The sequence below is a fragment of the Calonectris borealis genome, chromosome 24 (assembly GCF_964195595.1).
Source record: "Calonectris borealis chromosome 24, bCalBor7.hap1.2, whole genome shotgun sequence".
NCBI classification, from domain to species: Eukaryota; Metazoa; Chordata; class Aves; order Procellariiformes; family Procellariidae; genus Calonectris; species Calonectris borealis.
Window position 1 is genome coordinate 4715489 of NC_134335.1, and position 27907 is coordinate 4743395.

A 27907-nucleotide genomic window follows, 5' to 3' on the forward strand; every position below is an offset into this window, starting at 1 on the left:
TTCTCTGGATGGAGCTAAGTGGCAGGGGAGTTTTTGCGTCGTGATGTTCTGTATCATGGCAGAAGCACAGGGAACTTATGTTAGCAGTGCACAACCAAAATAGCTGGGCTTTTCAAAACTGGTGAGAACAGGCACTGTGAATTTCTTACGCTCATTGTGCAAAGGCCCTACGGCATGGCACCGGCACTTTCTCTAGTTCTGCATTTTACCTTTCCAATTGCTCATCTCCCACCTGTAACATCTCAGACTGCCTGTGCGACTCTGAAGTGAGACACTGAGTTACAAGTACAAAGGATGGTGTGCAGCCAAAGCAGAGGCACTGGCGGTGAGGGCATGGAGACTCGGCCAAGCCCCTTCACGTGGCTTTGACAAATATGAAACAAGTTTTTCTCGACCCCAAGTATTTTCTGTACAAGGCCGAGTGCAAGGTCTGTACGGGTAAGATTTCACACTGCTCTGGGCTGCATACAAACCCATGTGATTTTCAAATTCCACAGGTAAAATGCTGTTTGCAGCTTCATATCATGGCTCAAACATCCCAGTTGTGTAACACCTTGAACTATTTGAAGACCATTTTCTCTCACCCCAGAAGCCTTCTCTGAGTTTTACTCGAAGACACAAACGTGGCCATTATTGCTAGAGGACAGTTTCAGAAGGAAATGCAAATGAAAAATGAAATACATACAGATTCTCTGAAATATCTCAAAAGGTATGAGGAATTGAATAGAGAATGCTCTCCCTCCCTCTTCACCTTTTAAAGCAGCCAACAGAATTCCACTGCAATGGTATCACATGTAAATGAAAAAAAAAAGAAAGAAGAGAAGGACACAGCATTCTCTACTAAATGCTTCAACAGATGCCTACCACCTTGCCTGCTCCGGCAGCAGTTCTATACAATCCACTCACTTTTCTGGGAATGCAAAAGTGCAAAGGCAAAATGAAAAAAATAGTTTAAAACCAGTCATTTTTAAAACATAGTTTACGCTTTTTCTTCCACTGAAGCCCACAGTTTTCAATATCCTTTTCAACTATTGGCCATTTAAACTTTGCTTCCAGCCTGCAAATCTGCTAGCATTGTTACAGATGGGAATACCAAACACAGAGGTCAATGGACACTGGCTCTCAGCTCTTGTGAACCATGAGCCATCACTTTGTCAGTCTCAGCCTTCGGCTTTGCAAGCTGTGACTAAAGATCCTGACTTGCTCTGCTAGCAGCTGTTGCAAGCTGTGAGCCAGCATCTTGGCATTCTCAGCTGAAACACTCACCGCTTCTGTGCTCACAAACTGTCATTTTCAGTTAGCAGAACTCTCGGGTGACATGGCAGCAATGCAAGGACATCACAGGGTGAAAAAAGGATCATCTGTTTGAACAACTCACATTGAACCAACTGACTCATTTTTAATCACTTTCCAATAGAGGTCATCTGGACAGTAAACATCTGGCTGTGGCACCTCAGCCATCTTCCAACGAGAATTATCTTGCTAGTCAACATCTAGTCCCGCTGTATCAGTTGTCAATTACTTGTGCAGTCACACTACTGCAATGCCTGCTTTTCATTATAAAACAAACCCAAAAGCCACAGGACTGAAATTTTCTAAGCAAAAGAGCATCTTTGCGAAATAACGCTTAATTTGTTTCCACATGAAATTACAAAATAATTCTTGCCCATTCAAAGTGACTTTTGACAAATAATGGACAACACCCTTCCAGAGGATGGGTATGGAAACCTTTGCTGATCACAGACTGCTGTTTCTAGACAGCATTACTTACAAACGTACAGCACACATACCATATATTTTACAAACGAGTCTACCCCAAAGCTTCCTCGCCTACATTTGCATAGGTGCTTTGGGGCAAACATACCCTTGCATTACTATCCATTTTCTCTTCCCATGAGTCCAGGTTTAGCTACACATAGGCCCGTACTCGCATCCCTCTTTTAACTGTCCCTTTTTCATCCTGTCTTCGTCCTGAAGAGTTAGCTTGCCTCTGACACTTGACAGACTGTGATATCTGTCAGGAATGACGCTGGGCATGTTGTTCCAGAGGAGTAGATTCAGACTGCAAACTACAGGTTGGCTCTGCAAGTTCTAGATGCACTGGTTTGGCACATTAACCAGCACATCAGATAACATTTTAAAAGGAAAAATGTATTGTTTTGCCTGAGAATGATGAAAGCATCAAGACAGCAGCTGTTTGAAAGACAGACTAGAATTTACAAATTCCTATAAATCATTTATGATTGCAAATGAAATGTTAGAAATATCACCACATTTAAAGAAGAAAGTTATACTGTGTTTCCACACCAACTTCCAGTCCTGACTGTACCTTTGCACAGCCCCGGGAAGCTGCAAAGAGGAAGATGATCAATTTTCCTTATTGTTTTTATACCACGTTCAATATAAATTCAGTAATGGTTCATATTAATAGCACCAGGAAGCAGGAAGATAAAATACCAAGAAGAATAAGAAAGTCCTAAAGACTATGTCTCACTTGTGGCTTCTGTTTTCTTCCTCAGAGACAGAAAATTTCAACATAAGATTGGTTCTAAGTAATATCTGCCCCCCTCCCCCACCCCCCCCCAAGAAATGTGCAAGTTTTACTACTTCTCTTTTTGAACTTTCTTTAGGCAGGGAGCAGCTAGCTCAGCAGTTGATAGCATGCCCTGACAGACACACCTCTGTATCTCACTATTTCAAGTCACCCAGGATTACTTTAGATATATTAGAGACAGTCATCTCTTCTTGATGACCCACGTGAAAATGTTTTGAATGAGCAGTTCTCCACATCAGAAAGTGACAGAATACAACTGACTGTATTGTTGTAGAAATCTAAACAGAAACTCTGTAAACGAGGACTAGCGATGGAAAGACCAGTCACTTCCCCCACACCTAACTAGCTCTTCTTCAGATGATGTGAAGAAATAAATGATATATGAGTATATATATGAAATGATACATTTCATCCATGTTATCTCTTTGTGGATATACAAAACTCACCTCAGCAGTATATTAGCTTCAAAAGGGTGAGGGTAGGCCAAATCCTTTTGCAAAATCAAGATAAAACTTTCACTAAAACAGACTACAGCTGCGGCGACTGTGCCAAGTCCCTGGGGATATCAAGTCAGCATGGTACTTGTAGTGAGGCACACTATAGTTCACCATTTAAAATGCTGTCTTAAAAGCTAATAAATAAGCTTATTGCTCCTCATAATTTCCTACTCACCTTTGGTTAACAAGAAAGGAAAATTAGGAAAAAAGCACCGAAATATAGCTTTCTAAGAACTTGGTACAGTACTACGTAAAACAGAATGTGCAACTCCCTGATCACAGGAAGGTGAATGCTGTAGGCACTCAGACAAGGAGTGGTTTACAACCAATGCCTAAATTACCAGTGTCAAAATACCACCTAAGCTTTTGTTTTAATTTGGCTCCTGAGAGCTCTATACAAGTGCTTGGTTCATCACTTGTGGCCTGTGAATTACGGTTTAACATCTTTGGGTTAAATTATGAAAGAAAAAAGGTAAGATTTAGCAATGGCTTTTCCCTCTTCTGCTGAGAGGGGAGTTTCTCCTCGCCACTGAATAAGGAAACAAGGAATCCTCAAAACTTCCCACCTTTGCTAAGAGATGGACCCAGAATACATCGTCAGCCCCTTCTACTTGCCTTCCCTTACAAGTTGCCTATTACGGGAGATAGCTAGCTGCAAAGCCTTGTTTTAAAGGCTACTTAAAGCACAAGGAAATCATACAGCTCATGTACGTGCCTAGCTCATCCGCAGTTCTATCCCACCTTTGAAAGATGATTTCAGCACCACAAAACTATCACCTGAAGTTCAGGTTTTGTTTTACTCTTGGCCTCAAAAGAAGAAAAACAACACACTTTATCACTGGAGATAGGCCTGTGCTAGGACACCAAGACAGACACACATTCTGCTCTCGGAAATCTTATTTTTGCTGGTGTGAAAGCAATGAATGGACAAGGAAAGCACTAAGCAACAGAAGCTGCTGTGCTCCCTCTGCTGGCTTCTCCCCAAGGAAAGGCAGCAAGCCTGCACCACGCCTTGTAAAAACAAGTTTAAGTATAGATCTACCACCCACTCCTGCGTCCAGGTACTTCTCAAGCTGCATGCCGCCATTTTTGCTAACGCAGACCCCACTTCGTACAAGATAGGAGGCATATAAATACCACAGCGAAGCTCAACAGGCAAATTGCAGGCAAATGCATTACATTCTCCTTACTCCAAAAGCCCTTACAAACATTTACACCTTTGCTTCACAGCCTGAATGAATTTGAGAATCTGAGCACGGGTATCAGCAACCCGCAGTCTTCACGCACTACAAGAAATGTGGTCTCTGTGTGTTAAATAACAGCAAAGCATTCTCCTGGCTGTCTTTTTACAGGACCTGCATACAGAAACAGGAACTTAGAATAGGATCAAAATATGTCTTAATTCTGGTGAAGAAGTGTGAGACATAATAATTCAGAAGGCACACATTATTTTTCTAGACTGATATTTAGAAATCAGAACAATACTCATTCATTTTACCTTCTGAACAGGGCTCAGCTATGAATGTTGAGACATAGTGGAAACACACGTGACGATTACAGCTCTCTGGCACAGACCCAAGTATATTCCTCTCTATACATGCCATGTCTTGCCAAACCAAGGCACAAGTGCTTCACTGGCAGGATTCAGTTGTGTACAAGCACTTGTCCAGAACTGCAGCCCGCGTTTTCACACGGGCTCTATTTCTGGCATCTTTTCAGCAGACAAATGACAAAACACAAGACCAGTGGCAAGTGACTACTGTTAACAAGGATAATTCCTCCTAGCAGTGGGATATTACACTGTCCAACCACGGTATGTTGGTTCACAGGGAACAAGAGATTTGTCTTTTTACAGTGCTTCTCGTCTTTATTTTGTAACTCACAGGAAAACAACCCCATCAGTGGACAAAATTAATGAAATTTCTGCCACAGAACTTTTTAACCATCTATTTTGCACTTTGAACTTAGCAGCTCAACGCAGATCATTTGTCAGCAGCAAACCCGGCTCAATACTTTGTAAATATTGTTAAGCTATGGTACTGTCTATAGGGCTTTCCCAGTTTAATTAATTTGCTACAAAACATACCCTTAAGAAGACCAGGGTGTACGGGGTACTTTGTTGCCAAAGACTTTTCTAATTTGAATTTCTAACATTTGTCCCAAGGCAAAAGTATTCATGATTTATAGAAGACAAATGCAAAAACTGCCGAATGACCCAGATAACACTCTCAATCACAATCCATTACTAAAAAGTAGAAGAGTAGTTATTTTTATAAATCTGTGAATAGCAGGATATAATGATTCACATTCTTATTTTCCATCTACCAGCTATTTCTTGCCACTGGATTAGAAATTCCAGTTCCTGGTTAAAAATTGTAAATGAACAAGATAAAGCATGCTAGTCCTGTTTTCACATTTTCCAGCCCACTGTCTTTACCAACAGATCTGATGGACAACGCAACTGCATTCCTGGAAGGCATTTCCCTATTTCCAAGTCCATGTTTCCTTTCACATATCCCCCCACTTCCAGCCTCAGTAGTACAGTTTGATGTCAAATATGCTCACTGTACCTTTTGATCTTCCTGCTCTAGTATCTTTGCCAGCAATAGAGAGGACAATCTCAGTAATGGGTAAGACATGACACATGCAGATTCACTGGATACAGTCAATGTATTACTGCTCTTGCGTATGGCACATATTGTGAAATCTCCAATACTTATATACATATGAAAAGGTTCTCTATTCAAGCCCCAGGACGCAATCCAGTTCTCAATATAACAGCCAGCAGAAACTGAATGTGAAACCTTTCCAGATACACTTCTGTATCTTGCATAACATTTTAAGATTAGACAATGCCGTGGAAAAAGACCAATACACATAAACTGAGAAGTGGAAAATAAGCAATGTTTAAGGAGGTATGATACTTGAATCACTGGAAACCCGTCTGTGATTTGAACATGAGTTCATTCATGCTCCTGTTGAAGTAGTAAAGGATGTTTCTTGGTTGTCCTCCCTACACTAACAGCTTATACATATGGCTTGAAACAGTCAACATCAGTTATCTCGATTAACGTGTTGTATCTCTTACCACAATTTGAGTCATCTGCTAGTGACTGTGGTACCTCACAGCATCTCAAACGATGCAATTTGAAGCTCATGAATTATATAACGTGAAAGACCAACTGCTGAAATGCTATGTTGTTCAGTGAGACCAGTTCTGTCAGACAGATCAAAGACAGTCTTCCCCCAAATAACGCTGAAGTATAGAAAATCTTTCACCATATTTGACTTAGTTTTTCTCAGTTAAATTTCAGAGGTGAAGAAGTAGTTAACTTTACTTGTAAGTGATGAGATACGCCAGGTATCAAAAGTGTCATAAATCTCATTATCACTCCTGTATGGAAGCTGGTAATTGGAACAGGACAAACAATTTAAATAAGCTGTTCAGGTAAGTGCCCTTGCTGAAAATGCACTGGGAATTGCTTTTTTCAGCTAAGCATGAAGGTTAAAACCACAACAAATGCAATACAAGAATTAAAAGTGAAGTCCAAGCTAAGAGGCTTGAAGGAGCACCACTCCACTAAATAGTACCTAAACAGGGCAGGGATCTGACTTTTAGGGACCCTAGGCAGGCAAACAGAACATCATGTAAACAAGCAAGACAAAATGTGCACAGACTTCTTCCTTTACCCCACCGTACGTTGTCACGACAGCTGGAAATCATAAGGGGAGTCCAGTGCTGGAAAGTCTCCGAAGGAAACTCTTTGCTTCTAGCAAGATGAATAATACACCTGTTCCCTAGTTGTGAGCAAACACTACAAAGGAATAATTAGAAACTATCTGACCTGAAACCCACATGCCCATTACTGTGGTATTTTTCCACCTACTACAGGTGAAACAGAAGATGGGCTGGACCTGGAAGGGGAGGGGTGGAGTGGCAGCACAAGATGCTGATTTATAAAGCACTAGCAAACAGCGCTCTTTCTCCACAGGCTTTGGACAACGAACTCGTCCTGCCTGAAGGATGCCAAAGTGCAAGCAGGATTCCAGCTAATGTCTGCTTGCCAGCCGAGAGGGAACTACAACCTCTGTGAGCTTTTGCACGCCAATAGCCAAAACTGCTCTGAGCCGCTTCACTCTCCAGTTGGGCTTTTGCTTTTCATCCAGAGACTTTAGCTTGGCTGTCTCATTCCATCAGGAAAGAAATAAACTCACCAAGATGGTAAAGGTGAGTACACTGTTCACAGAATTGCTGCTACTGCATATGTGTTTCTTCTTAAGAACAAGCATTAATTTAAGTTTTAATATACATATCTATACTATACATACAAGCTAAGTGAAAAATGGAGCTAATACTAGGCACTGTTGGGCATCCAGTGTAATGACTAAAATTTTCACTGTAGACTGGTATGCACCTCTAATCCTAAAAAGTAAAGAGATCAGATTGGATAGGGAAGAATTCTAGGACTGGCTAGTTTCATAATCAATAGTTTCATGAACACTATCCCTTTCGCAAATGCCAAAATCTGAGATTTTATGGAAATTTGCAGCTTAAAAGTTAAACATAGATTGTGCATAGAAGTGATCAATAGATTTTACTAACTTCATTAGTTTTCTTTATTATTCTCCTCCATCTGCTAAGTTCTCACAAGAGAAAGCTGTTTTCTCCCTCCTGGTCTCTCTACTTTATGGGGATTTGAAAAGCTGAACAGATTTTTGTGTGGGATAGTTAAAGAGAGGAGGAGGAGAAGGAAGAAGGTGAAGGAAAAATCCCAATAGATAAACCAGATTGTGAATCTTCAGCAAGGTAGAAAAAATAGAACTTCTTATAACAGACATCCTTTATCTGGGATATGTATCACCAAGCAAATTCAAGTGCTTTAGGAAAAGGATTTCATACTTTTAACTCCCCAAACTACTCACCAGTTCTTAGCTTTTCCCTTCCTCAGGATACAATGTCAGGACTTCAACATTCCTCTAATTAAAGGGCATCTGAGGATAAGACGCTACTTTTGAGTTCAGAATAGTATTAAGTAATAAGATGTCCCACTCCTTTTTTTTTTTTCCTTGTTGTTTCCATTACTTGAGCTCTCTGGCTTAGTCTGTATGTAATTAAGATGTCTACTCTCAACTCATCTGCAATATTACCTCTGCAGGAGTCCAAACATTGACAAATGCCCTGCAGAGTGTGTATGTACTCATTAGACAGACGGCAGCAGCAGCAGTCTACAAGCTCATCTGTCCCACTAGTAAAGCACACCATCAGATAAGATCCAGTATGACTCTTATGAAGCTCTGATGGTTAATCTGTAAGGAAGCCTCTGAAATGGGGTCAACCAATAGTTCTTCCAAGGCATGGCACGTAGTTTACAAGATAATTATGATCTGGAACGTTATAGTTATGATTATAACCTGGTAAATTAGCAACACAGGAAGTTTGCCCTTCAGACTACAGTATTAACTTAAAGTTAGGAAACAGCACAACCCCCAAGTTATCAATAAAAGCAAAACATTGTCAGAGGTTTAGCAGCTTCCCTAGGTTAACAGTTTCCTGTACCTGATACTAGATTGGCAAAAATGTGTGAAGAGTTTGGTAACTCCCCATCAGTTCTGAGCTCTATGTGAAAAGACAGACTTGCTTTTCCTTGGCTACCAGCAGGGTGTTTGCCTCCATTTTCTTGCTACGTGATCAAGTGTAAATGTGTAAATATAAATCTGTAAATGTTAATTTTAATTAAAAAAGAAAAGTAAATCTTGAAGTCATGTATCTAAAAAGCTCCAGGAACAGGCAAGTTCTCAACGAATATTCCCCCCCTCCCCTAGCTTTCAAAAATCTTTTGCTTTTACACTGATCTCTTCTTGGAGCTGATAAATGACTTAATGGTTTTCACTAGCAATGCTGAGATCCTGGGTAGTATTCCTACACTTTGTGTTAGACCATAAACTACTAAAAGTGTTGCACATGTCTAAAGGAATCACTGTAATTTACATCTGCTGAAGACCTGACCATGATTACCGTAACTGGAGAGATCTCAGCTGGAGAGATCTCAGGATAAGACAGGAACTAGCACTCTAAGTTACCAGGAGAAAGAGACAGTAGCAATCTGTAGCTTGTCTAAAAAAAAAGTAGATTTGTCAGAGTTTGACTTGTTTGTGGTATTTTTTTACTGCTTCCTTCAAGTCCCAGCAGATGTTCACAACAATGCCAAAACCTTATTTCTTTTACAGAAAAAGTCCGATGTTTACTCGGTTGAGATCTATGGGACAAAAGATCTAGAAAAAACAGATATTGGAGATGAAGGGGAGAAGTACAAAGACTTGAAAGGCAACAAGAAAAAAAAGAAGGCAGAAGAGCTTAAGAAAGAACTGGACCTGGTGAGTGTTGCTAAGCTCCCATTACACTTGGCAGGACAGCCTCTACCCACTGTCAGAATGAAGTCCGGTGAAGGGGAGTGAAATGCCGATGCACTGTCATTTTGACAGAAGATCTGCTGCACTGAAAACCCTAACACAGGGAAGGATTCGCTTCCTCATGCTCCTGAAGTGTGCCAGAAAAAGGTTGTGCAGGATTAATACCTATAATGAAAGAATGATTCTGGCTTAATTAAGCCACCAATGGTACAGAACATTATCTCCCCAAAGAGGAGTTATTCCCCAGATGGAGTAACTGCAATCAGTATTTCCTCTGAACTGCCACTTGCACAGTCAGCCAGGAAACAGAGGGAAAGGTAGAAGCACATTTTGCTCCAGAGATTTCTAGTAGATCTAAAAGCATGCCTCAGCTTTAAGCATGGGTTTTTTGCCCCAAACTAAATGCACTGTACTTCAAGGACAGAGCACTAAGCTCAAGAAACCTGTATTTTGCTTCTGGCTTGCTACTGACCTGCTGGCTGATCTTGGAAAAGTTGCTTCCTCTCTGTATGTTTCAGTTTCCCAATCTGAAAAATGAAGGTAATTATACTGACCTCTTTTCTGAATTGCTTTGAGAGCAACTCAAAGGAGAGGCTATTTATGGGCTAGATGGTATTTCAAAGGTAAGGAAACCCCAAAATGGGCCATCAGTTTACCCATCGTGTTTCCAAGATCTACCCAGATCCACTAGCTAAATAATTCTCAATGTGCCTTATCTTTGCCACCAGGGGATGTAACATTACTCTCATGTTTTTAAAGAGAAACCAAAGCACAGACAAGTTAATTGGCTCATCCAAGTACCAATGAATCACTCTGTGAAAACAATTGTGAGATCTCTCAAATTCTTGGCTTCTAAATCTCAGTTTGGCACAAGATATAATTAGGTCAACGATACCACAGAGGTGCCACTGCAGGGAAAGGAGAAGAGCTTTGAGATTTCCCTCTCCCACACCCCCTTTTCAACTGTGGTTAGAACCTGCTGCTTCTTTCTATGAGACTGTGGGGAATAATTTCACATACCCTACCTTGTCAATCAAGTGCAAAGATTGTTGTCACACATATTCTGACACCACACCCTTTCTCCTATCAACATATTGCCTATGGTACTGAATGCTTGAGTCCTGTAGCATGTAGAAAGGAAATATTTATCTAAAAGAAGCACAGACCTTTGTGGCAAGCAGTATTAACACGAAAACACCATTCTGTTCTTGTGACAGATTTGCTGGAGGAGGGAGCTATTTACAAAAGTACTCTCAAAATCAAAAGAAAATACCATTTTCCAGCAGAAGATATTTTGCTTATCAATATGCAAATTGCATATTGTCTATTCATGAAAGTGGGATGTCACACTAGCAACTGGATCCATGGTCCCAGATCCAGGCTGTTTGAACATTCTCCAGATCCTGAAATAAAAATTTCAAAAGGCTGACATTCTGCTCACTAGTATTTTCTCTTTCTTTTGGAATCCAGGATGACCACAAACTCAGCACTTCAGAACTGGAGGAAAAGTATGGTACAAGCATCGATAAAGTAAGTCCATAGGGCATCATTAAGAAACTGCCTGAATCGGTTGCCTGCCTTTGCTTTTGAATTATCCAAAGCTTCCTAGAAGCAGTAGGAAAACTTTCAGATCAACAGATTCGTACATAGATGTATGTGTGGATGCATGCATGCACGAGTATGATGCACTAACTCCCAATAAAGCCTAAACCAGCAAGTCAACGTGCAGCGCTGACCTGGATTTAGACTGGAGTTTCTCTCAAGTCTGAAGAAGTCTGATCTATGGTTTTGAAATCAAAATCCCTGCACAAAACGTGACCTCAAAGTTTGCACCAGGACCTCAGTTTTTCTGAAGTTTTTATCTGATATTTCAATTTCACTACAATTTATTTTTCACTGGCAGTGTCTGTAACAATCTATAGCAAGAGAGTGCACTGGAAATTATTTTATCTTGAAGGAAACACTAGATTTGAGAAACTATACATCCGAGTCCCTTTGACACCTAATATTTGAACATCAAAGCATTGCAACCTGGCCAGAGTACAGACAAGAATTTCAAGGAACCCATGAACTACAAACAACTTGGTGGAAATGCAGAAACAGCAGCAAAAGAACCGATGTCTGTTTTTCCCCAGCTTTCCAAACAGTTAGTACAGGTATACTTGACAGATAACCGACAGAATGAAAACTCCTAATGGACACAGCCCAAGGTTCAATGCTCCAGTAAAGAAATAATCTATTTCGTCATAGCCGATAACTAATAGTAGCCACCCTGAAATTGGAAAGTTTGAAAATCAAAGATGCAGGTTACTGCAGCTGATCTGTGACACAAACAACATTTAAGAAAAAAAACGCATGCAAATTTTGTTCTGAGTTGAGACAAAAATCTGTTTTCTGTGACTTCATTTTAAACATGTCATTTACTTTTGCAGGGTCTCTCTAGTGCAAGAGCAGCAGAGATTTTGGCTCGGGATGGTCCCAACTCACTCACTCCTCCCAAAGCCACTCCTGAAATTGTTAAGTTCCTCAAGCAGATGGTGGGAGGGTTTTCCATCCTTTTATGGATAGGAGCTGTCTTCTCCTGGATTTCATTTGGCATTCAGCTTGCTCAGGGAGCTGAATCACCCTTTGACAATGTAAGTATTTGAATAACCAGAAAGTGAGTATTTGACCCTTTGACAATCTAAGTAATTTAAATACTACTTCACAGTTATTCAGTAACTACAAGGAGGCCTTTTATTCTTTCAGGACCCTCCCTCTGCTACCAAACATTTCTGATAAATGCTCAAATACCTGACATACCACTTCTGTCTAAGAGTGCCTATTCAAAGGTTTTATAACCACTACCCATAATCGTAATACTTGAGTACTCATAAGAGCAATACTGAAGTCCACAAAGTACTCCGGAGTCTTTGACTCTGATTCCCTTATGAGTTACACTCTGCTAGGAATATAATTTGTTGGGGTTTGTGTCAGGTTTAGTTTAGAGAAGGCTTTTAGAGAGGTGGGAAACTTGCTATTAAAAGCCCTTTTCATACTCAAAAAGCTTTACGTGATCATTAGCAGGGCAAAACTTGAAAGTTCTTTTCTTAAACTGTCAATTAACCAATACTTCATTTTAAGACTCTCCTGAAACAATATAAAACTATGATTTATTCTAGCAGAGGAATTGCTGAACACTTGTCTTAAATTAACTAGATTATGTCTTTTATTGATTAGCTCTACCTTGGAGTAGTCCTGGCACTGGTTGTCATCCTCACTGGTATCTTCGCTTACTATCAAGAAGCTAAAAGCACAAACATCATGGCCAGCTTCAGTAAAATGATTCCACAGGTGAGAATAACCAAGGCATTTCATTTGAGATAAAAGTTCATTCTAATAATGCACCTCGAAATGACAAAAGCACAATAAGCCCAACCTGAATTTACCTCTTGGTAGGAGGTTTAGAGGATGGCACAATGCTAATTTTTTTCACATTTCTGTCTTTAAGCAAGCTCTTGTCATCAGAGATGCAGAAAAGAAGGAACTGCCAGCAGACCAGCTGGTGGTTGGAGACATCGTGGAAATAAAGGGCGGAGATAGGATCCCAGCGGACATTCGGCTGATCTTTACTCAGGGTTGTAAGGTAAACAGTACTTTGTAGAGCATGGGGAAAGAGGAAAAACATGGTTTAGAGACTTCTGTTACATATAAAGAATTTCTGCGCACCCAATATGAGTTATTAACGCTTTAATTAGACATAATCATGGAGTGCAGAAGCTATACTGTGATGCTCAGCTCATCTAGGACTAACATCTCCGCTCCCTGAACACTAGAAGAAGCCATTAGGTCCACACCAGGTTCTAGCAATGATCTTTGCTACGACAGGGGCAGAAATACCAATACAGTATTAAGAGTTTCCACAGACCTGAAGGCAGATCTTCAAACCATGTTTTCTTTCAGGCTGCTACTGAAAATCCCACTGACAGACACACAACATTGACTGAACTGAATTCCCGCAGGAATAGTTTCTCTCAGTGACAACGGCAACTCCCTCAGAGACAAGGCACCAAGAGATAATGGCCCTGTCGCTGATTATTAAATGTGCTGCCGCCTTACCTTCTGGGCTAGACATAACTGCATATTACTAACTTTAATATGGGCATGTCTCCGTTTCATTAAAGGTGGACAATTCTTCACTCACAGGGGAATCAGAACCACAGTCTCGTTCCTGTGACTTCACCCACGAGAACCCCTTGGAGACCAGGAACATTGCATTCTACTCCACCACCTGTGTGGAAGGTGTGTACAGGCAGAGAGAAGGGCCTCCAGAAATGGCACCTGTACAGGGTGCTACATAATACTGCTAACTCATTTTAAACAATTCTGCTTCAAGGAATTCCAGAAAGGTTTCGCTGCTCACGTGAAACTATTGTCCCAAGCACCTTAAGCGCTGGGCTGGTCATGCTTAGTATCAACCAGTGAGAAGACATTTAACACCTAGCCTGGTTATGGGTGCAACAATCAATTAATTGTGGTTTCTTTGTGATCTTTCCATCAGTATCTTTAGGAATGTCAAGTTGCAGATGCCTCTAAGTACTTGTGGATGCTTCTGTGTAAGGGCTCTGCACACATAAAGGTGTTGTTCCTATTCTCAGGGCTCAAAGGTATGCGTGTCATACCTAACAGACTATCTGCTATGAGACTCTACAGTGCCCAGGATAACACTACATTCCTACAGCAATGCAATCAAAAAAGACTCTAATTAATGAAAACAGCTTACATCTTTCTCTTCACCGACAGAGCTATAAGATTTCCAAGGGGAAGAATGTAATTCTGGGGTGATGTCTCAGTCACATTAAGGCTGAGACGGATCTTTGTCAATCAGTACTGGGTACAGAAGACAGGATTAGTCTCTCCTGGAGCTGACAGTCTTTTATTTCTTTGCAGGCACTGCTACTGGCATTGTAATCAACACTGGGGATCGCACTATCATCGGGCGGATTGCCTCTCTTGCATCGGGAGTAGGAAATGAGAAAACACCCATTGCTATTGAGATAGAACATTTTGTCTACCTGGTGGCAGGAGTGGCCATTTCCATTGGTGTTCTCTTCTTCATTATATCTGTTTCTATGCGGTACAAGATTCTGGACTCCATCATCTTTCTCATTGGCATCATTGTGGCAAATGTGCCAGAGGGACTGCTAGCCACAGTAACGGTGAGTCTATGTTTGAATTCACTGGTTGCCACTGTAGTTCTTCAGTCACTACCACCATTCGTCACTCGGAAGTTCATTACAGTGCAACAGTAACCAGTGAAGAACAGGTTATCTATTAAGTGATTTGGCTGAGTTGAGTTTGAAATCGGAGTGTTTTTTTTCCATGAAACCGAAAGGACGAGCATTTCATTTGGGAATTCTGGCATAACTGAGCCATTAATCTTAAAAGCTTCAGCACAACAATCCAGTTTGAAATAAGGTTCTTCAAATACTGTTCTCCCTCTATTGCTAACCAGTAGAATGATGTGACTCATTTCCCACAACCTGCTCCTATTTGGAAATGAGGATATTGTACCCTAAAAAGCGCATGAAAATTCCACTTACTAACACATATAAAGCATCACTAAAATCCCTGGCTGTGAAGCAGCACACCTGCTAAGCACTGTTAGCCCTAAAGTATACCAACAACAAACAACCAGCAGTACTGCAATCATTTCAGGATTCATTAAGTTGGTGATTAGGAGCTCCCCCTGCATTGTAGGTTCTTCCAACTAAAACGGCCTCTTAACATATATGACATTCTTATTTCTATCAGCAGGAAAGCAGCTTCCTCTCAGCAGCAAAGGTACTTGTGCTAGTTACAGCCAAACCTCTGACCTTAATAATGCTATTAAAAAAGAAAAAAAATGCACTGCAGTCAACCAAAAGATAAATTTTTTAAAATGTTCTCTTCCTAAAAAAAATAAACACAAAACCGCTAGCAGACGTATGTAACCTCATTGCATCATTCTGTAACTGTACCTCACTAACAGTGAGCTGAACTTCTTTACTTCTGCCAGGTGAGTCTGTCTCTGACAGCTAAGCGGATGGCGAAGAAGAACTGTTTGGTGAAGAACTTGGAAGCTGTAGAAACACTCGGTTCTACCTCCATCATCTGTTCCGACAAGACAGGGACCCTCACACAAAACAGGATGACTGTTGCTCACCTCTGGTTTGATAATCAGATCTACTCAGCTGACACCAGTGAAGATCAAACAAGTAAATAGGGCGATGGGGCACCTGGGAAGGGGCAACTACTTGGATCAAACCTACGGTGTTTCACACCTACTGGCTGTCAAACTGATGTCAATGGGAGTATCTTTTGATAGCTAAGAGAGACATGTTTTCCTTACACATAGAAGTGTCATGTGCATCAGGAAAGTCCCTTCTTAGCCATGTAGAGATGTGACAAAAAGAATTAATATTTGAACTCCACTCACAGAAAGTAAGTCTAGAGGAGGTTCTAACCCAGATCCTTTTGCCGACAGGAAACTTAGTAGGGAAATAAACAGAGAAATATCATATAAGCCAGAACTGCTAACTGACAGATGTAACGGTCCATGTCAAATTGTTTTTCTGTAACAGAACCTCTCAAAAGAACAATTTTCTTCTGCAAATAATTCAATCCTGTTGTTTCAAACTTCATCTTCTACTTGCATCACGTAATATGCTAAGGGATGCAATATTTATTTTCCTTCCTCTCAGCCCAGCCTTTTGATCAAAGTTCTCCGTCATGGACAGCATTATCAAAAATTGTAACTCTCTGCAACCGGGCAGAATTCAGACCAGGACAGGAGAATCTCCCAATAATGAAGGTACTGCCTACCTCATATCAGCTTATTTCTCTTCCTCTGAAAGAACAATACATATAAGTTGCTCTGTTTGGCTTTAGTAATCTCCCCTTCATTTTACCACGGCAATCTTCTAAGTTACTATTTATAGCAGCATTACTGCTATAGGCTCACAAAAAGTTTAAGTCGGGGAAAAAAAACCACTAAGCCAAGAGCAACTGTCTCCATAAAGAAAAAGACAATTTAGGTAGAAAGAATTTCTATGCTAGTAATTGCTACACTATTAATTTAATATAGCAAGATAAAAAAGGTAAACATGCCTTAATTAATGTCTTTACACATGACTTCTGAAGGTAGTAAATTCTGGTGACTAGACTACCAGACCAAATCCCCAATTTCTACTGTTTCCTCCATCAATGCTTTCCTCAAAGTCACTTGATTTTGTCCATCAGTTAGCTCACCCATACATGCCTGCTGCTACCCCAGAACTGCATTACAAAGCTTCCGCACAAACATGAAAGCGATCACAAATCTTGCGCTTTTGCAGACTCAAGCACTAATTTAATCTCTTTGCTGTAGCTTAATTCGAGCAGCAAGTGCAAACCAGATGTCCCAAATTTTTACTGTAATAATTTTACAGGAGAACCTGGATGTAGCAACGTAGCTTCATTGCTGCTTAAGCATACAACATGTTGTAGAAGCATGCAAGCTCTCCTGATGGAAGTGCAGAAGTATATGTGCTATAAACTGTTTCTTCTTTTGTGCATACAGAGAGTTGTGGTAGGTGATGCCTCTGAAACAGCTCTGCTAAAATTTGCAGAAGTCATTTTGGGTGACGTCATGAATATTAGAGCGCGAAACAAGAAAGTGGCTGAAATTCCTTTCAACTCTACCAACAAATTCCAGGTGAGTTTCATTTGTGGAAGTTATGCCAGACTTAAACCGTTTCTATCACTGGGTCTAATGCAACTATTTGTGACCTCGAAGTCTTAATGGGGTAATTCAGTGACAGAGGAAATCTAAGCTATAATAAATGTAGTTCATTCCATTTGACGGAATGCATGATATTCTCATGGACAAGAAGAAACATTATTTCCCTGCAAAGCGATCAAAACTAGAAACAAATGAGGATCAAGTATGCTCTTTCAAATCATTTCATATTTGTGGCACACAGCTTTCCATTCATGAGACTGATGATCCCAACGACAAACGCTTTCTGCTGGTGATGAAAGGTGCCCCAGAGAGGATTTTAGAGAGATGTAGCACCATCATGATCAACGGCAAAGAGGAACCACTGGACAGTGAAAAGGCAGAAGCTTTCCAAACAGCATACATGGAGCTGGGGGGCATGGGAGAGAGAGTGCTGGGTGAGTCCAACCAGAGGGACTATCAGAGAACTGCGGTGTAAAATGGGGTTTTAAATCTTGGTACAACCCAGTGTGTCTGGACTTCATTCCTCTTGCAGCGGAGGGAAAAAAGGAAAGTGCACAGCTCCTAAGCAGAGTGTTAAAACCACATTGATGTGCTGTAGACTCTCTGTGGCAGGGATGCTCTTACTGCTCCATACTGATGTTGATCTGCCACACTGCGCAGCCAAAAAAACCCACAAAAGACAAGACTCTTCTCTGCTGGCAGTATCACTAGCTTTGCCACGTGAAACACTGAGTCTACATGAACTTTGATGTGAAGGTTACAATAGCAGGTTAAAAAATCCTCCACGAAAAGCTAATGGTTAAATGCACTGGAGTTCTATGGACAAGAGCAAAGCAAGCTCTCTTCTTTCTCCCACTATTTCCTGTACAATAGATCAACTTAAGTTTCTTTTCAGGTTTCTGTCATTTGTACCTGCCTGAAAACGAGTTTCCAGACACCTACCCATTTGACACAGATTCCATGAACTTCCCAACCTCCAACCTGTGCTTTGTTGGGCTCTTATCTATGATTGACCCACCTCGTTCCACAGTGCCAGATGCTGTCTCAAAATGCCGCAGTGCTGGGATCAAGGTAGGGATTTTACAATGAAAAATACAGTGATTCTACAGACAGCCTCATGATAATGTAACTTCTAAGATCTTCCACCACATTGTCATTAAGTATCTTTCTAGCAACAACCACCAAAAATCTAAATGTTCGTTAATACCATTCTACAATTGTAACTTAAAGAAACTACTTGAAGGCCCCGAGAAGCAAAACAGTTTAATTTAACGTTGGGAATCAGACTATAGGAAGTGCACAGAACCCCAAAACGGGAAATCCAAATTTGGAAAAGCTCAGATACTGTCTCATCAGATCCACTTCTAGAATATAGGAACCATGCTGGCTAAAATTACTTGCTTGTGAACAGCATAGGGTAACAGAAAGAATTCTTGAGAAGGCATTAGGACATAGGGCTACACCTTGTTACAAACTTCTATGCATAGGAATCACTAATCTCAAAACTGTTCAAGTTGAACCTGAAGCAGTAATTCTCCTAATTTCACTCCCAGGGGACCCACAAGTAAACTTTCAGCTCTAGGCAGAGAGGCAACCTAGCTAAAGAAAGGAAAAATCAGTATCTGGAATTACTGATCTCAGATAAGATGAATCCCAAGTCCCAACCCTGATGAAATTTTCTGTGGTCTGAAGGCGGATCTGGCAACTGGCAACTTTTCTTTAAGAAAAACAAGAAAAAACTGTGTCTTATCTGTCAGGACACCTCAGTCACAAGGATCCATTTTAAGATGCAACATTCTAACGAACTTTCACCTTTCAGTATACCTAATATAAATTCTTACATAAAGGCTTCTTTATTCTGCATTATTCTAACCTTGCTGCCTGTGACAAGTTCTTCCTTTACAGGCCTGATAAAATAGCGCTAATAACAAAAGGTAGAGACCAGATGTCAATATAGAGCTAATTAAGTGATAGTGATAATCTGTCATTGTTATGTACATAGCACAGCTTTCCAAGTTCAGATTCTAAACTGCTTCCTGTTCTACAACAGTAGATATTTCACCTTATCTCACTCCAGCCATTGCACGTTCATTTGTCACTCACGCTGAGTGCTTGTCCCTTCCTCAGGTTATCATGGTCACTGGCGATCATCCAATCACGGCTAAGGCCATTGCCAAGAGCGTAGGCATCATTTCAGCCACCAGCGAGACTGTGGAAGATATTGCCAAGCGCCTCAACATTCCTGTCGAGCAAGTCAATAGACGGTAAGAGCAAACAGATTATAGGGGATACCTATGCGTTCATATTCTGAAAGCTATGCCTTCTCTCTCCCCAATGCTTTTATAGCCTGTTTCTACATCACGGCTGCTTTTTGCTTTTCTGTTTCTTGATACATTCCCAGCCATTGTGGGAACGTATTCCCACAAATCCCCCCAAATTCCTCTTTCACCCATTAAATGTGAAAAAAATAAAAGAAAAGAACGATAAAAGCTCTTTACAGAAAAGATGTCTTCCTCCTCCACTGTCCCACCCTCCCACTCAGAGCCCTCTTTAAAATGCATTTTCTGCTGTTATGTCTGCTCAGGAGGAAGCTTCAATTAGTCCCCTCTGTATCTAGGTAACTGTAATTCACTCTGGATTTCTACAGTGGCTTTCATTCAACACCTGCTGATTAACAGCTAATGCTTCTGAAATTAACTCAATTTGCTGCCTTCCCTACTATCAAGCCTTATACATTCTATGAGTGCACTATTTTTATCTATGCCTTTGGATTTGAAAATTTACCCAGCTTTCCCATGGCTCTTACAGAGAAGCTACAGCAGCAGTAGTTAATGGGATGGAGCTGAAGGATATGAGCTTGCAGCAGCTGGATGAAATCTTGTGTAACCACTCAGAGATAGTCTTTGCTCGGACATCGCCCCAACAGAAACTGATTATAGTTGAAGGCTGCCAAAGGCAGGTGAGCAAGAGGCGTAAAAGGTTATACACAGATATGGCTATAGGGCATTCACGAGGCAGCAGCTTTCCCCAGATATCATCCCCGAGGTGAGAGGGTGGAAGCCAATTTCCAATGCTCTCTAAGCGCTGTTTATACTCTTTTCACTGTGCAAGAACATTATCTAACAGATTGCCACAAACACTGTCTGGACAGAATCCAAGCTATTCAAATTCCTGTTACAGACTCCGAACTCCTATTGACAAAACGAGCTTTTCCTAAGTTTGATTAGCTTGGAGCTGTACTGAGGGTCTGTCTTTTGCATGTAATTCTGAGAAGCTGCTGCTGTGCTGCACACAAAGCCTCCTGGGCAGAGACTGTACGCTGTTGGGGAAGGAGCCTTCCCTCAGGAATTCTTTAAACCCAGATAAAAGCAACATGTTACCACATCCTCTCATCTTATCTATTGTGGCCACTTAGACCTATGCACTTCCCGCCCACAGGAATGTTTAGAAGCAAAATAAGGCATGAATCCCGCAAAATGTCATAGCATGATTTATGCAGGACCAAGCCTTATCTATGTTACTTTAAAAGACTGTAAAACAACCCACAGAAAGCAAGATTTAAAGAGAGTTTGTCCCATCCACGGGCAATACTATGTAAAGGAGCATGGAGTGCAGCCAGCACAACAGGCAGAAGGGAAAGAAATGCCGTGTATAGAGCTCCGAAAAAGATGCAAATTGTCATCAGAAGATTCCCCCCTCAGATATGACATCTTCCAAGTAGATGCTGCAGATTGAAAGCCCCACTACTGCCGTGCCTGAACTTTGCAGGGAAGGAGATGTGGCACAAGACGTTATTTTATTTTTGTAATAATGCCAGAGCTAAGCTTTCCAATCAGCGTTATCAGCTCTTTGGGTTTAAGCCTGAACAGCTTTCAGGACAGTAAAAAAAAAAAAAAAATATCTTTCAATTTCATCTCTTTTTTATTTTCTTTTTGAATGGCCTTTGGCAGACAGGGTGTAAATGTTCCGCATTGCTTAGGCACCCAGAATCCTAGTAGATTTGGCTCTTTAAAGGATGAAAAGGAACACCCTCCCGCCCTCAGCTCAAGCCAGCCAGTCTACATGCTATGTTTAGTGCTTAGAGCTTATAAGCCCTTCTGTACATAGCATTATTTATAGGTAGTGACACTGTGCTAAATCCCCACAGGGACAGGACATTCAGTATTTGTATTAATCAGTTTGTCAGGCTTTTTCCTACTCGGAACACTGTGTATTGCTATCAAGCTATGAACTTTTGCATCAACTAGAACAGGACCTTTAGCTGCAGTAGATGATTTCATTGGAAGATAAGAAGCTGAGTTGAATAATCGGAGTTTTCCATCTTTTGGATTACTAGGGCAATTCTAGCATAGACTGGCAATGACCAGAAGTTGTTGGGATAGGATAAGAATGGTCTCTAACCGAACAGCTACATAATTTACAATTAAGATGAAAACTGACTGATTCTCTTATCACTTCACAAAAAAAAAAAAAGACAAGGACAGAACATGTTGTGTCAACTCAATCTCCCACAGATGCCAGAGATGAGCCTGGGTCTGCTCAGACAGGGACAGACCATATACATATAGACAGATGTCCAAATTTTTAAGCCCTCTTATATTCCAAAGAAATGATCAGATTAATTGCATTTTAAGCGCATCTAATTTAGATGGCTAATCTTTAGGATGTAGTAAACCATATCGCTAAATTTCCCGTTTCTCTCTACTATGAAGGGAGTCTAGATGACAAACTCAGATACAGACACCTATCACACAAGTGTCTGAGGTTGCTGTATTAATCCTACCTAGCGTCCTTCTGATCACTGGCTACGTTTTATGTGGGTGCGAAGAGGATACAGAACTTCATATCAGCATCTTTCTTCTAGAGATTTAAAGACAGGGAGCGTGCTCAGAGCAGATTGTCCTTAGGGAAAGACAGCACCATCTCCTCAAAAAACCCACACCTGGATCCTTTTGTGTGTTTCAGGGAGCAGTTGTTGCCGTGACTGGAGATGGAGTCAATGACTCCCCAGCTCTTAAAAAAGCAGATATTGGAATTGCTATGGGTATTGCTGGTTCTGACGCAGCTAAAAATGCAGCTGATATGGTACTGCTGGATGATAACTTTGCTTCTATTGTCACAGGAGTGGAGGAAGGTAAAAATACAAGTTGCTATCCACTTTCTTAGCTGAAAGCTGCTGACAGCCACGCAGCATTGGCAGGTCCTCCTGACCCTTCCCTCCTGGCTCACCCCACCACCCCTTTTATCTTTTTGGACTTGGAAATGTGATTTTGAGATTTGGAAAAACTGGGAATTAATTCCATTTATAGACACATGACAAACAGACAATAAGGAAATCATTCCCCTCTCTCACACATAGCATCAGTCTGCTATCACTGCTTGTTCAAGCTCCAGATAAAAGCACAGACAAAATGCAGTTCTGAGCCTCACAAAGATACAAATTGTTTTCTCTACGTTTTCACTCTATTACTTGCTCACACATCACCTTCACCATGCTCCACAGACTCCACTCTTCTTTCACCGTAAAGAGCTTGTGGTTTCCATTAAAACTACAGCGTACTGTGGAATGGGACTTTTTCCTCAATCTTTCTCATTGAAAGAGATTTATTTTCACTTGAATTTTCAGAAGGCTGTAAGGGAAGGTAGGTTAGTAGTTTAAAAAAAAAAAAACCAAAACGTATGAGGAAACGTATGAGGAAAGTAGACATAAGCATTAAATGTTTTCACTTCACATTTAGTTAAAAATTGAATTTTTTTTCTGGAAAACACTGTTGACAATTAGCTTTTACAGAAGTGTTTCCTTTTCCTCCAGGCCGCCTGATCTTTGACAATCTAAAGAAAACAATTGCCTACACCCTGACTAAGAATATTGCTGAGCTCTGTCCCTTTCTCATCTACATTATTGCCAGCATTCCAATGCCCATTGGCACTATCACCATCCTGTTCATTGACCTGGGCACAGACATTGTAAGTTGGGGTCCTTTAAGTTATTTTCTGCTGAAATATCATGACAAGTGAGAGGGGTTGGGTGCAAAGGGACATGCAGAAGATTTAGCTGCCTTACCCTGCAGCTGAATAACAAGCTACTGAAAGAGTAGAGGGCTAGATTAAAAGCAGCCAGGTATAGAGGAAGAAGAGTAGGAAAAAAAAACCTGCAGAGGGGGAGCAGAAAGAAAAGACTTCTGATCCATGCTGAGAGGCAAAACTCAGTAGTGTGCAAAATAACTGCGTTTCAATCAAGAGATCATACAGACTGCTGCAGTTACTACAGGGGATGAATACCAGACATCTCATCAGAGCCCAGTCCAAGGGATCTGAAAGACCCTTTAATGTTTTCAGTATCCTCTAGCCTTTTGTATTGGCACATGATCATCAGACCTATGAAAGAGTTTCAAACTTCCCTCAAATCCCTTATACGTGTCAAGAGAATGCTACACGGATCCTTCTTTCATTTGCTCTGTGTATACTGAAAAGGCAGGGTATGTCAACAGAACCACTTGAGAAGTCAAACTTTTCTGATAAGCATCTGAGAAGCAGACAAATGTTGCCACCAAGACTCTGATGGTTTATTTCTGTTATAGATCCCCTCTGTTGCATTAGCCTACGAAAAAGCTGAAAGCGATATTATGAACAGGAGACCTCGTAACAAAAGGAAAGACAGGCTGGTGAATGAGCAGCTCGCTGTATACTCCTATCTGCAGATTGGTAGGTTGGCATGTTCTCTGAAACACTACCTTGTATCAGCAAACCAAGACAGAATCAAGTTGATTCATTTTTTAGAAAAGGGGGAGCTGAAACTCAATTCCTTCCTAGGCAAACTTACTAACTCCCTTCTGTTGCTCATTATTCAACAATACAATAGGTTTTTATTGACAGAGGTCACGTATCTTAGAGCATTAAGAGCTCTAAAACTACCTTTAGACTTGTGGCAAGTTTCACGCCATAGGAGATAGATCAACAGATATCCAGCACATTCCCAAGTGCTCCTAAGTTTTGCTGCTTCTTCATTTCTGCCTCTTTGATTTTGCAGGTATCATGCAGTCAGTGGGAGCCTTTGTAACCTATTTTACCGTGTATGCTGAACAAGGTTTCCTCCCTTCCACGCTGCTTGGCGTGCGAGTCAACTGGGAAAACAATGCCATTAATGACTTTGAGGATTCATATGGACAGGAATGGGTAAAGAAGCACAGAAACATCCTTGTCTCTCATTCAACAGTTTCTTGAAAATGCTATACTCTCCTCCAAAATAAAGGATTAAGGAAAGAGAAAGAGATTTAAATGCAAAAATAATTAGTTTTCATCTAGTGGTCCCGGAGGATAGACTCTTTAGAGCTTCCCGCCACCTAGCTCTTTCATTCAGACTCCATTCTTTCATTCATTCTTCTACAATTTGCCTCCTTCCGATTCAAAGCCTCTGGAGATGTACCTTCTTCTCTGGACTTCATGTTTAGACCCATCATAATCTCTCAGCCCTGCTTCTGAACAGCACTACTCTACTTTGCAGACTCTCCCTCCCTTTTCCCTCTTCACTCCCCCTCACTCATTCTGCAGAAATCACAAGACACAGAAGCCATTAATAAATCAATATAAATACCTCCTTACACCAAGCTCATGCTTCAGCCTCATGACTCATCCACAGTAACTAGCAGACTAAACAACTGGCCAAAATCTGATCATTATGTATCTAAATTTGGAATAACTCGTATTTACACCTTAACAACTCGCATTTACACCTTAGTCACTGAAATCCTACTATCAAGATTTGCAGTCGCTGGCACAAGATATGAGTGTCTGATATAACACCATTTGATTTTTCCTTCGCTTTGCAGACTAAATACCAGAGGATGTACCTACAGTGGACTGGCTACACTGCCTTTTTTGTCAGCATCACAATTCAGCAAGTTGCTGATTTGATCATCAGGAAAACACGAAGAAATTCCATTTTCCAGCAGGGTCTTTTCAGGTAAGTTTTGCAGATTCTTTACGTGACATATGAGAGGATAATTTAGCCTACTGCTAATTTTAGAAGAAGGTTAGCTCAGTGATTTCGTCCACTCACATTCAGTCTTTGAACAAAGACTAAATCTGGTTTCAAGCAAACAAATCTCAGACAAAAATTTTATTACACCTCCTGCCACCCTGTTTCCTACTTCATGATAGGGGTTTTCTTCAAAAAAAGACATTGTACTGGTTACTCTGAAAATGCACCGGCTTAAAACTAACTCTCCATTCATTAAAACGTTTACTACAAAAAAGGGAGTTTCCTCTCCAGATTATTTTCTTAAGTTCTTTATGTATTTATCAATAGATAGCACATTTAGACTTCTCTGAGATAACTTTAGCCTCTGAGAAAAGGAGATACCAGCTGGTCAAACCACCTAAGATAAGTGCTGGCTGCCCTCTGCACCCTTCAATCGCCTGGAAGCCAGGGATTAGAAGTATCTGTTGTGTCGGAGGCCACACATAAAAGCTGGCATTTAGTCAGAGTATTTCTGATAGGAAAGCAAATTGTTTTCCTTTCTTTATCTGCAGGTACAGAGCCTACACCTATGTATATTTCCTTCTTACATTTACATTTGAGTCACAATGCGCACATTCACAGTGGAACCAGAGGACATGATTAATGCCTATCTAAAGCTTGCTTTAATCTAGGCAGGTCAGGAATGCTACCAGGAAAGAAACGGGCATACGCAATGTAAGACAGTGCTACAGAGTCTACCACTTGCCTCATGCTACTGTGTCTGCAGTGCTCATCATCTGATGCAGATCATTCAAGCTAGCTACCAGAGCACAACCACAACTCTGAAAGTGGCACAGTCTTTGCATTATGCTGTGGCATCAGGTTTTTATGCATGGACAGAGGCATGTAACCCTTCGTCTTTGGTTTTTTTGTAGGAACAAAGTCATCTGGGTGGGTATATTTTCCCAGATAGGAATTGCTCTGATTCTTACCTATGGTCTTGGACATGTTACAGCCCTGAACTTCACACCGCTGAGGTGAGTTTTGATGCTAGCGTACTTCCCCTGCCCTCCACGTGTAAACAGACGTGGACTTACCATTCTGCCAGAAACAGAGAAATGGGAGCAGGATGCCCATACAGCACAATTCAAGGATAAATATTTCAGAATCTTCATTATGAAGAACAGGGTGGACCACTTCTTGACCAAAAAAGGCATTATTTTCATAGTTTCCACAAAAAACCCCCCACTACTTTTTCCACTAGATTTGCTACTGAGGATCCAGAAACCTACTTGTGTAGAACAAACATTTTAGTATTTTTTCCAGGATCCCCAATATTTTGGTGAGATTAGATAGCATTTTACTTAATTTTATGCAAGCAACTTTTATTTTAAATATATCACTGTCAGAAATGTTCCATTTTTCTGCCATCTTCAGAGACTGTAATACCACCAGGCAATATTTCCTTCTGAATAGTATCTGGAATAAATTAATTCAGTAACTACTTAAGTTTGGGGGGCTTACATGCACATCATCTTATTTCTAACCATTTGAGTGCTTAAATTAAGGGGAAAAAAAAAGCCAAAAAGGCCAGATTCTCTTTTAGTGACATCAAATAGCATAGACAGAGACCCCAGAAATTCAGCTGAGTGGTTAGATGCTTCTGAATGAGAACCTCTTCTCCCACTCCCAGGTTTCAGTATTGGTTTGTGGCTGTACCATTTGCCATCTTAATATGGGTGTACGATGAAGTTCGCAAGCTGTTTATCAGGAGATACCCAGGAAGTAAGTAGATTTTTCTAGTTCAGTATTTTAATATAAGGTGTCCTTTCCTACCCTTTCACTCATACACCTACCTTAGCTGCTGCTGACAGGTGGACTGCTTAAAAATGGACCATTTGTTCCTAATGATTACTTTTCGTTTCTGAGGACAAAATAACTGATCTCCCCCCTTCTCCTACTGCAGGCTGGTGGGACAAGAACATGTATTATTGAAACAGTCCTTATCACTGGTCATCTTCCTCCTTGTGGAGAGCTTCTTCCCCACCTGACACAGCCTCTGCTGCTTTAATGTCCTGTCTGTGCAATACCAAGCATGGGTTCGCCCCATGAAGGGGTGAAGAAATTTCATGAATTTCATGAAGAAATAAGGACTTTAGAGGTTGATAAATTACCTCCCACTGTACTGTAAAGCTGACACTTGTCTAGAAATTGAAATGCTACCTATTTTTGTAACAAGCACCATTTTCCCTCATTTAAAGATGAACTTGGAGAGCACTCTGAGAGGAAAACATGCATAAAGGAAAAAAAAAAGAGACAGAAAATCCATGTAATCTAAGGCATTAATTTGCACTAAAGGTGTTGTTTGCTGATTTTCTTTTTTTGGTGGAACTGAATTCCAAGTGAGTACATACATAGATCTGCATTACCTTACCAAGGGTAAAAATGCTGTACAGGAGTAATTTGATAATAAAACTTTTTCCAGAAAATGGTTCTCCATCTTATTTTCTTATAAAGACTAAGAGAAACTGAGTGGAACAGGAAGGGACCTAACCTCTGCCAGGTCAAAGAGGAAAGAAAGAAGTGCACACCTGCTTTTTTTGCACCCATTAACAGACTAACATACTTCAAATACCTGTTCAGTTTTGATAAATGCGTCGTGAAAACTAAGGCACAACCAGTCGATTTCAAGACTTCGAGACACCAAATTCAATATTCGCTTTCCAAAGGCCACAATCTCTATG

At 40.8% G+C, this 27907-nt stretch overlaps 1 protein-coding gene across 1 annotated transcript; it reads left to right on the plus strand.

Annotated features, from left to right (window-relative positions):
- Positions 1–374: 374 nt before the first annotated feature.
- On the plus strand, positions 375–27158 carry ATP12A (ATPase H+/K+ transporting non-gastric alpha2 subunit). Its single transcript, XM_075172665.1, has 23 exons — positions 375–438; positions 9233–9426; positions 10933–10992; positions 11895–12098; positions 12682–12795; positions 12953–13087; positions 13626–13743; positions 14392–14660; positions 15500–15698; positions 16185–16294; positions 17042–17176; positions 17445–17637; positions 18099–18274; positions 19331–19467; positions 20012–20162; positions 22169–22337; positions 23016–23170; positions 23785–23908; positions 24234–24379; positions 25033–25166; positions 26099–26200; positions 26857–26948; positions 27130–27158. Exons 1-23 carry the CDS (start codon positions 375–377, stop codon positions 27156–27158), a joined length of 3210 nt encoding a protein of 1069 aa, XP_075028766.1.
- The last annotated feature ends 749 nt before the right edge of the window (positions 27159–27907 follow it).

Excerpts from the sequence above, each read along its gene's own strand:
- ATP12A (XM_075172665.1), top strand. The coding sequence starts at position 375 with ATGAAACAAGTTTTTCTCGACCCCAAGTATTTTCTGTACAAGGCCGAG. Across the intron at positions 13,744-14,391 it reads CTCCACCACCTGTGTGGAAG|GCACTGCTACTGGCATTGTA; the intron begins GTGTGTACAGGC and ends ATTTCTTTGCAG. Across the intron at positions 23,909-24,233 it reads ATACTCCTATCTGCAGATTG|GTATCATGCAGTCAGTGGGA; the intron begins GTAGGTTGGCAT and ends TTGATTTTGCAG.